Genomic DNA, 10,785 nt, shown 5'->3' with positions numbered 1-10,785 from the left:
TAACGCAAATTAAAGGGCTCAGCACAGGGACAAACAAACCTGTTTAATGTGGCTAGTAAATTAAGATTGTTCAATTACTCTGATGCTAATGGGCTATTTACTGAGTAAATGTTTTGTGATAACTTGCATTTACTTTACAGTCACAACTGAAACTGACTCATTATTGTTAGTGCAGTTTTTGACATGAAAAAATGAACCTGGTCAGTGGATTCCAGCTCTAGCTGCTGTTGCAACGCCAAAGGAGGGTAGTATTAATTTGTGGCCACACTGAAGTCACTCACAGGTTATACATGTAAATGTCACCGTTATATTTTGTTCAGGGGCCACATAATAACTCCAGAGTACAGAGGCTTGAGTTTAAGTGTAAATTTGTGCAGACACTCCTGTTAGTCTTCTGTGTTTGTGCTTAGTCTTTTGTTGCTTTTCTCTCCTCTGTCTTTTTTAATCCTTTTGTTTCTTTCTGTCCTTTATTTTGACAAAATTTTAATGAAGGAGCTCATTTTGGTGGTTTACTGTGTCCTGTGTAGTTAAAGTGTTTAGCATAACCAGAGTTATTATCAGATGGGGCTAGGCCTACAATAGGGTCCATGGTTATTCAGCTGACAAATCTCCTGATTGACTTTGAGGTTTGTTGTATTCTAACATTATGCATTTACTCTTTAACGTGTACTTCTTTATGCTTTTCTTTCTTTTCTTTACTTCATAATTGTTAATATAGATGTAATTGCTTCCAAGTAAATAATAGTTAAGACTGTAAACCCGCTCTGCTCTCTACACACACATACCTGACTGAGTAACTGTTGTCACATAACGGAAGCACAATCCAAAGGTTGGCCGTACATTTGTTTGAGCGGGGCCACACACACACAAAGTCTTACACACCATGGTAGCTGATGTTCATTGTCTTGCTCTGTTCAACCAGATGCTTGCTTGTCCGTTGTTCTTGCAGGTGTAGCAATGATGCAGATAGTAGGTGCACCCTGTGTAAAGGCAGGCCCCAGCGCCAACGGTAAACACGCTCCTCTATCAGATCTACAGTAGATGGCATGGTAGTGAATGATGTCTACATGAGTCATATGGTATACAGTGGCTTCAGAACGTTTTCAGACTTTTCACTTTTTGCACACTTTATTGTGTTGTAGGTTTGTTTGTGAATTGATGAAATTGCCATTTTTGCCCATCAATCTGCAGTCAGTAAACCACAACGACAAAGTGAAAACATGGTTTTAGATTATTTTCATGTAATACGCTTTTTATATTTAGTCAAAGAAGAATAAAGCCAATTTATTTAAAAAACAATGTTTTATATTGTACATATTTTGTATATCCACCTTTTACTTTTGATGCCAGCTTGGATCCTCCTGGGCACAGGTGATACTTATCCAAATCTGTGGACAGGTGTTCTGCCATTGTTCACAGATTATTCTTTTAAGGTGCTCTTTGGTGGAGGGGTTTTGTTGCTCTACCTTTTGCTTCAAAATACCCCAGATATGTTCTATTGGATTCAAGTCAGGGGACATACTTGGCCTGGTCATAATTTTCACTTTTTTCTTCTTTGAAAATACTTACTGGATTTTGGCAGTGTGTTTGGGATCGTTGTCATGTTGGAAAAATCCTCGTATATAATCGTATATATATCCTAGGTATATAAACTAGTATTCACAGTGCTTTCTATAAATGTCTTCTCCCCGGCACCTTTTGCACTCATGTTTGTTTCATGGTCAGCAGTAGGCAGTCACTGTGGTGGTCCTGGCCAGGGCCACACCAAACATATCAGACCCCATCTGATGCAAACAAATGAATTTTGGGTTAATATGATCTGTGCTGCTGATACTAAGTAGGCAGGTTTTATGTTGTCAGTGTTTGCAGTTTTGTGTGTGTAGAGATGTCATGCACTGACCTGTCAGCAGCGACTGAAACACCACTGTCCACAGATAGAAGCACTTTTTTTTTTTTTTACACAATGCAAGGTTATGTAAACAATGAACAGTGAGTGGCATAGTTTTTCAAGGATGGTGGATAGCTCTTCGTGTGCTCAGCTTATGTCCAGTAGTCTACTGATGCTTGTGTACCCTCTCCCATCCTTATGAAGCATCACAATATGGTTTCTTAATTATTCAGGCACTTCCTTACTGTGTGAATCCAGGTTGTATTAGACACAACCCAGGCTGAAACTGAGAAAGCTGTGGTGTTCACAGGTTATTATATAATCTTGTATCAAGGCTGTTTGTTTTTAATTATTCATAAGATCAAATGTCGTTTCAGCTTAAAAATAATACAATGATTGTAATATGGTATGATTTTCAATCATTTATCATTTTAGTGATACTGCAGTGCATGCACAGTTTTGTTGTATACTGTAGTTTAGAAAGAGGCACGCCTGTGTGTGTGTGTTAAGGTCCCACAATTCACAGTTCATGTTAGGACAAGGAACAAGCCATTTCTTGTCTTTATGGGATATTGAGTATGGGTTGATGGCCAAAAATGGCAGTCTCATCAATGTAAAATTAAATTAACAACACAGAGTGTGCAGAACGTGACTCATTTCTGAATCATTTCTGTAGTGACTGCATATGGAAACCCTCTAATAGTGGCATGGTGGTGAATGCTGTGAACATGATCCATTTGGTGTCCAGTGGTGAAATTTCTTCCATTCCAACAAACAGAAGCAAAGTATGCAACTTGATTGTGATCATACATACCGATTTCACACGCTCAGTTTATTTGCTCTGTACTAAATCCGTCACATGCAACATTTCATCACCTGTGTATTTTTAAGATGTTCTACTGCACACAGTGTTTAGGTCTAGTTTCCATTATTTAAAACAAACTGGGGGGAAAAGTCCCCTGGCGTAAACATTAGAGTGCGATTTGTTTGCACCCTGTCCTCAGAAACTGGTAGGTACTATTTTTGTCTCTGTACTGTAAATAGTAAATGAGGGGATACCTGAAAATCAGCATCAATTTTTTTTTTGAGTGGATCAAGTCAGTGATAGTCGTGTAGTTGTGACTGCAAAGTTCAGACAGAGATCATATTTGTTAGGACAGTCCCATTAATGCTAGATGCTGTTGTGTAGTAGTGTATCAATTAGGGCTACATGTTGTGGTCACGTGGTTGTCGTCTTTTGTGGCATGGTTGTGTGTGTGGTCACTGCTTTATGTGTTTGTGTATGTGGCCTGTGTTGTCAATCAGTTATCTTTAGACCTGAGGAGTTTGTTCCATATAAAGATAGATATATATTATTCATTCATCTAATAATTCACCTCTCTAGAGAACCAGGCGAATACTTTTTAAGCTGCAGTGACTCAGTCTTCTGCCTGTGGAGCCCTCTGTCTTCTCTCTCTTTTTGCTATTAGATTTTGATTTATAGATGGGTAACCTGGAAATGACTTTTCACAAATTGGTGTATAAACGGTGCCTTTTCTAGAGTGTAGTCCACTACAACTAGTATGAGTAGTTCAGACATAAAGATGACTCTCAGCCAATCATGATCCATCTTTCCTCTCTGACTGACAGGTATGCTTCCTGGTATGGGCCCGCCTTTAGTTTCCATGATGCATCCCCAGCTGGCTCTCTCAGCAGCTCCTGCCTCCATGGCTGGATCACTGCAGCTCCCTGAGTGGACAGAGTATAAAACAGCAGATGGGAAAACGTACTACTACAACAACCGAACACTGGAGTCCACCTGGGAGAAACCACAGGCTCTGGTCGAGAAAGGTAGGCACTGCTGACTAGTATACACACAGGGTTTGTCAGGCCTGACGTTGTGAGATGATCATCTGCGATTTACTGTGCTTCTTCTCTTCCCTGTCATCAGAAAAAGAGACGGAAAAGGCTAAGGAGCGTTTGGCCCAGGAGGAAGCTGAGGCAATGGAGATGGAGGATGAGGAGAACAAAACAGAAAACAGTAATAATGAGAAGGAGGTGGGTGAAGAGTAGAGATACCTCACTTAAAGTTTTCTGTCTCAGATTTAGAAGTTTGTATGAGCTTTATTGCTGTGACTGGAGTCAGTATAAAGCATCATACGTAGCAAGTTGTGAAGCACAGTGTGTCAGTCGTGGCTACTGTTAATTTTTCCCATGCTGACTGATGTCCACCACAACATTAAAACTACCAATTGTGTGTAATGATATGGCTGGTGGATGTCGATGATGAGTTATACTATAGTTTTACAGTTTACTACCATTGTAATAGTGATAACCAGTATTTTTCTTTATCAAGGAGCCTAAAGAAGAAGAGATGACAGAAGAGGAAAAGGCAGCTCAGAAAGCTAGACCTATAGCCACTAACCCCATCCCTGGCACGCCATGGTATGCACACCGCATCACACATCTCATCTCTCCGATTTACTTTGATGGTTTAAATTTAATGTGTTCTTATTTTGTCTCCTAATCCCTGTGCTGCCTGTTGATGACTGTGTGTGTTGTCCGTTTTATGTTAGGTGTGTGGTATGGACGGGCGACGATCGGGTGTTTTTCTACAACCCGACAACACGGCTGTCCATGTGGGACCGACCGGAGGAGCTGGTTGGTCGAGCCGATGTTGACAAGCACATCCAGGAGCCACCGCACAAGAGAGGCCTGGAGGACAGCAAGAAGACAGGTGGATAGTGATGTTTCAATTCTGTGTAGTCATGGGCTGAGTCTGTGATTTGGATGTAAATAACATTATGAGACTACTGCTGTCGCTTTAGTATCTGTCTTATTTATTTTGTGTTTGTGCACAGGTATTAATAAAGATGAGCCTGAAATGGCCATTGCGACTGAAGAAAATCAGGATGAGGAGCCAACCAAAGCCAAAAAGAGGAAGTAAGTCTTCCATTACTTAACACTGTAGTACTGTAAAACTTTATGGAGTTACCTCAGCTCAACAAAGAAATGTTGTCAGTCATTTCCCCCCCTACCTTGTCTCTACATTCTTTCACCACCTTGTGTGGCCTTATCTGGGTTCACCCTCACAGGAAGGAGGATGTGAAGGAGGCAGACACGGAGAAGGAAGCGGCAATGGAGGCTGAGCTCAGAGCTGCCAGAGAACGAGCTATAGTGCCACTGGAGGCCAGGATGACCCAGTTCAGAGAAATGCTGCTGGAGAGAGGGGTAACGCAAATTTGATGCTGAAGTTAGTAGGCATCTTAAGGCACTTAAGCAAACCTAATAGAGACAGAAAAACCCTGCAGTCGTTAATGTTTTCCTGAAGGTTTTTATGTACCTTCTTACTTATTCCCTTGTCACTTCTTGAATTGTCCTCACTCGCAGGTACGATTATATTGTCAAGGACAAACTGAAATTTTACTTACATGTTTAGTTTTTGTGCATAGATTGTTTATATTGTGTGGTACATGGTTACGCCTGAGCTGTCTAATGACAGTGTTTTCTCTTTTCTATGTAGGTGTCTGCGTTCTCAACTTGGGACAAAGAGCTTCATAAGATTGTGTTTGACCCACGTTACCTTTTACTCAACCCAAAAGAAAGAAAACAGGTTCAGTTTTTCTTTTCTTTTTCATGTGTTGCTCTCTTCTCACAATTACCCACTTTCAGTATTGTGCTATGTACTGGCCGTTTTAAAAAAATCCTTCAGTCATAGTTTTGTGATCATGTCCACGTCAGGTGTTTGATCAGTATGTGAAGACACGAGCTGAGGAGGAAAGGAAGGAGAAGAAGAACAAACTGATGCAGGCCAAAGACGAGTTCAGGAGGATGATGGAGGATGCGAAACTCACTCCCAGGTAATGGGACTTGAGCATTTTTGTTTTCTTTTACTTCAAGCTTTGACGTTACTACATTGTAGAGGCAAATTTATTTTATAACTTTAGTTAATAGTTTTTATGACACTATATTTTAATAAAATACAGTATAATTATGAGACCTCATTGATCTATGGTGGAAAATTCACAAGCTGCCCAGTACTAATTAAAATGTGCGTTAATTGTGTGTGGGGGGAAAATCGGTGGTGTTAAAAGGAATTTGTGTTAACTTGTTATTATTGTGTTAACTTTGACAGCCCTAATTATTAACAATATTTTATTAATATTTAACATAATAAATAATTTGTATACAGTTCTTTTCTGTTGTGCTGAAGAGATGATTTGTGAGATCTTTGGAACTGTTCATTGTTGGTTTGCAAAAAAGCAAAAATTGCAGTGTTGGTTTTTTTTTTCTTATCTTTACAGAACAACATTTAGTGAATTTGCAGTGAAGCATGGCCGAGACCCACGGTTTAAGACTATAGAGAAGATGAAGGACAGGGAGGCTATCTTCATGGAATTCATGACTGCTATGAGGAAGAGAGAGAAAGAGGACTCCAAATCTAGAGGAGAGAAGGTATCACTCGCTCACATCAGTATACAGTGTCTCTTGAGCATGACTGTGGTGGTTTGACTGACCATGAATCAATATCTCTGTAGACGCTGTTGTCCTGCTGATGTGATTTGTTCTCAGCTGAGATCACACTGCAACACACGTTTATACAGTACAGCCCTTTTCAGTCTGTTAAAGTGATGGTTTTCTGTCATTCAGACATAGGATACCTTTACGTTTTGGTCCTTAGGGCTTCATTCAGCCATGCCCATGACAATGAACAAGACGAGGGTGCAAGGACTTACAAAGTCTATCACCAAAAAGAGACCAGAATCACTTAACACACCACTGGTCTTCTGTCCGTTATACCACAACACTTAGTTTGAAAAAATGTAGCTAAGAACAATGCTATTGAGTATTTTTGTAGTACTTCTTTTCAGCGTTGCATTGTGTAGATGTAAAGAGGCATCATTTGTGTTTTAACAGCGTTTGCTTTTGATTTATTCATTCAGGAACTTTGAATTTGTGAATACTTTGTGCTAGCATTGGTCTTATGCTACTTTGATAAGTTTTTCTATTTTTCAGGCAAGAAAGTCACCATATAGATTTAGAATATCTGGTCTGTTTAGCTTATTTGCAGATTTGCTCCAATGTTTTCAGAGATGTGAGCACCAGCTAGCAGACCAAGCTGTCTCCATTGTGTTCTCTTTCCTCTTCATCATTGGACTCAGACTGCATAGAAATTTCCTGCTGTCTCGAATATTCGAATACTAAAATTGAAAACCGATTACCTACCCAATGAACGAATATCTGAATAGTCGAATGATTGGGTCCAGCCCTTCTACTTTGCAGCCGACCATGATTTTTGGAAAGATGCCTCATTAATTTTGATGTGTGTATGTGTGGTCCCAGGTGAAGCTAGACTTCTTTGATCTCCTAAATGAGCAGCACATAGAGGGAGGCCAGCGGTGGAGCAAAGTGAAAGAGAGGCTGGAGACTGATCCACGATACAAGTCTGTGGAGAGCTCTGCACTCAGAGAAGAACTTTTCAAACAGTATATAGAAAAACAAGCTAAGGTACGAGCAGTTCTGTGTTTTTGAAAGATAGAAAGAATGTCAAGTGTGAGAGAAATCGAGGAAGAGGGTTGCAAGATTAATTTCAGCCTATTAATAACTTGGTTGTTAAACTAATAAACAGAGTGTGGACATCGAGAAGGAGAGAGAGTTGGAGCGACAGGCCCGTATCGAGGCCAGTCTCAGAGAGAGGGAGCGGGAGGTGCAGAAGGCCCGATCAGAACAGACCAAAGAGATCGACCGGGAAAGGGAGCAGCACAAGAGGGAAGAGGCCATTCAGCATTTCAAAGCCCTCATGTCTGATATGGTAAGATGCCATTAAAACTGATGTAATGTGATGAAACAAATGTATGATACTGCAATTTACACTTTACTTTTTCCATGAGATTTTTCAAAAGGTATTTTGGGTAACGACTGATTTTTAGATGTAGTTATGAGTCCTGGCAGAATCAAGTCAGAGTTTACAGATATGATTATGACTGCAGGAATGTCCATATAGGTGAGAAGTGAACGTGTGTTGCAGGAACGCAATTCTAAATAGTACCACTGTCTGAGAGCCATTATAGTTAGACTTTTTTGCCAGAAACATTTATCTTATGGAACAAAAAATGATATTTACATTTCTTTAAGACCATAACTATTTGTTCTGGTGCATGAGGATAATAATGTATTGTTATTTAACAATAAAAATAAAACAAATAAGTGAATTAGGCAAATTATATTTTCTTTGTAGCTGCTCAAAAGATGCAAGTCCATTGTCTATAAACAGATGATAGTTACATTTCTTCTGCATTTAAAGTGTATTTTTTTCACTCCTCAGGTGCGTTCTTCAGATGCAACGTGGTCAGAAACACGTCGTAACCTGCGGAAGGACCATCGCTGGGAGTCGGCGTCACTGCTAGAGAGGGAGGAGAAGGAGAAGCTGTTTAATGAACACGTAGAAGCACTAGCCAAGAAGAAGAAGGAACATTTCAGGCAGCTGCTGGATGAGACCAGCATGGTGAGAAGTAAAACATGAAGCGAAAAGCCGTGCCAAGTTGCAAGTCATTGGTAATCTGTGGTTTATCATTTATGTTTAATGACTTGTATGAACTTCTTCACTGATTCATTTTATGAGCTTATTTTAAAGATTGTTTTTCTTTGTGTTGTAGATCACTCTGACAACTACATGGAAGGAAGTGAAGAAGGTCATCAAGGAGGATCCTCGCTGTATTAAGTTCTCCTCCAGTGACCGGGTACGTAATGAGAAGCCTCCGACCTGTTATTTTGTTTATTTATACAGTAAAATGATGAAAGGCTACTGCAAGGCTTTTTTTCCAGTTTATATATCATGCTGTTCATCTTATTTTTAGGTTGTAGGCAAAGGCTGTGAGTGTTATTTAGGCTGCCACTAAAAAGTAGTGTTTCTGCCTTCTCAGCCAACAAAAACTACTGTCTTTGAGTTGTAGTTCTTTCAGCTTTATGTTGCAAATACTGAAATGCAAACCTATTCAGTAAGTGATTCATAAGGATTCTGATTCATTAAAATGATTCAATGGGCCTATGTTACATACTGATTTTCTATCATTCTTTGGCACTAGAAACCCCAAAGTAGGATTTGACTATAGTAATATGCAAGAGTTAATGTCAGTTGGTTTCTGGCATTAAATCTAGATATTTTTACATCTGTCTTAAAAGCATTGTCATTGTGGTGTGAGTTTTATGTTATAACCATTTCATGTGAAACGCACACCCGTTTTACCTGAGCGTCAGTGTCTAAAATGTTCATCTGTCTTTGTAGAAAAGACAACGCGAGTTTGAAGACTACATTAAAGATAAATACATCACAGCCAAAGCTGACTTCAGGACCCTGCTAAAGGAGACAAAGTTCATCACATACAGGTGTGTGTACACTCACTGCCACATACTAGAACACATGGGTCACTAAGAGCAGTAAAAAATATTACAAATGTTTCATTACCCATATATCCAGAATAAACGACCTGATACAGTTACAGCCCAGAAATATTTCAGATTCTACACTGTTACACAACACACTCAATTTGTAATAGTTACTTTTTTCCCCAGAAAACCAGACTCACTTTTGTTTAAATCACTTTTATTGGTTAAGTATGTTACACACAAGGAATTTGTCTCCAGTACAGAAGTGAAGCAGCCATCTGCGGTGCCAACTCGCACACATGCACCAATGGTGTCCCTGCAAGGCGCTAACCTTGCCATTGGGAGCAACTTTGAGGTTCAGTGTCTTTGACATGTGGAGTGGGGAGAATGACAGTCAAACCGCCGACCTTCCATTTAGGGGACAACCGCTCTACCTGCTGAGCCACAGCCATCCCTGTGTACTTTTTTGCTATACTGACTGTAGACCGGCGTACCAAATGAAGAGACAAACCAGAATCTCCCCTTTAATCCCTAGTGCATAGAACTAACCTCTGCTCCCCTCACATATTCCCCTCCCCAGGTCAAGAAAGCTGATCCAGGAGTCAGAGCAGCATCTAAAGGATGTGGAGAAGATCCTTCAGAATGACAAGCGGTACCTTGTTCTGGAGTGTGTCCCTGAGGAGCGCAGGAAGCTCATCATGTTTTACATCGAAGATCTTGACCGCCGTGGCCCACCACCTCCCCCAACTGCCTCTGAGCCCACCCGGCGTTCCACCAAGTGACCAATTGTGCATCACCTTCTTGGCCGGTGCCCTCCTCCTTGCCCTTCCTTTGGCCACAGCATGACCTCCCCCAACACCCCCAAAACCCACCTTCCAGGCCCACGGCTAGCCTCGCAGTGTTATTGCTGGAGGTTATGTTGCTTAGAGATGTACCACAGAGATTAACGGTTAAAGTCTCTGTGTTATGTTGCCTCCTAGCCCTGAAACAGCCCTGCATTAAAGGAAACAGCAGGGAACAGAGGTTACCTGATCTCAAGGTGACCCTTGACCCCTCACTTCTGACTGACCACATTGGGAGAGAGGGATAGTAACAAGGCTGCTCCCGGAGCAGCCATAGAGGTGTAAGATAGCTGATGTAAATGAAAGTTGCGCGCGTGTGTGTGTGAGTGAGTGAGTGAGTGTGAGTGCATGTGTATTTGTGTGTGGTATGTGCACAGTTGTGTGTGTGTGCGTGCGTGTGCATGTGTCAGGCGTCCTTAAGCCTTACTGCTCCACTGTGCCAGTCATTCTTTCAGTGGCTCAGTGTGAATGTTAGTTTCTGTTCAGTGGTTTTCTCCAATGTCGCAGCAGTTTCTCTGTTGAATAAAATAAAGGCAAATTCCACTGTTTTTCAATATGTTGTCCTGTGGATTTCTTTTTAAAAATGCCACAAACGCTTTACTTTTCAAACATTACTGGAGGAAGCTCTGAAGCTAGTTCTAGGGAGCATTTGGATCCCTGTTAACTTCCAATATACATGGAAGATTCATA

General features: G+C 40.7%; 1 protein-coding gene across 4 annotated transcripts in view; it reads left to right on the top strand.

Moving 5' to 3' along the window:
* tcerg1b (transcription elongation regulator 1b (CA150)) overlaps positions 1-10,649 on the top strand; it is an 18,400-nt gene extending 7,751 nt beyond the window's left edge. For 3 of the 4 annotated variants that reach the window (XM_020599837.1, XM_020599840.1, XM_020599841.1), the window contains 16 exons: positions 950-1,009; positions 3,518-3,718; positions 3,819-3,925; positions 4,224-4,312; positions 4,444-4,604; positions 4,729-4,810; positions 4,963-5,098; positions 5,391-5,480; positions 5,609-5,727; positions 6,172-6,322; positions 7,211-7,375; positions 7,497-7,679; positions 8,193-8,372; positions 8,524-8,607; positions 9,153-9,253; positions 9,834-10,649. In XM_020599837.1, the coding sequence (XP_020455493.1) occupies positions 950-1,009; positions 3,518-3,718; positions 3,819-3,925; positions 4,224-4,312; positions 4,444-4,604; positions 4,729-4,810; positions 4,963-5,098; positions 5,391-5,480; positions 5,609-5,727; positions 6,172-6,322; positions 7,211-7,375; positions 7,497-7,679; positions 8,193-8,372; positions 8,524-8,607; positions 9,153-9,253; positions 9,834-10,035 (2,111 nt within the window). In that variant the 3' untranslated portion in view covers positions 10,036-10,649. The remainder of the gene's footprint in view (positions 1-949; positions 1,010-3,517; positions 3,719-3,818; positions 3,926-4,223; positions 4,313-4,443; positions 4,605-4,728; positions 4,811-4,962; positions 5,099-5,390; positions 5,481-5,608; positions 5,728-6,171; positions 6,323-7,210; positions 7,376-7,496; positions 7,680-8,192; positions 8,373-8,523; positions 8,608-9,152; positions 9,254-9,833) is intronic. The other variant, XM_020599838.1, reaches the window with a different exon arrangement.
* Positions 10,650-10,785: the final 136 nt, after the last annotated feature.

Source organism: Monopterus albus, unplaced genomic scaffold (genome assembly GCF_001952655.1).
Source record: "Monopterus albus unplaced genomic scaffold, M_albus_1.0 scaffold42.1, whole genome shotgun sequence".
In the NCBI taxonomy this organism is placed as follows: domain Eukaryota; kingdom Metazoa; phylum Chordata; class Actinopteri; order Synbranchiformes; family Synbranchidae; genus Monopterus; species Monopterus albus.
Note: the sequence above shows the minus strand (reverse complement) of the source record. Positions and strands in the feature narration are given on the sequence as shown.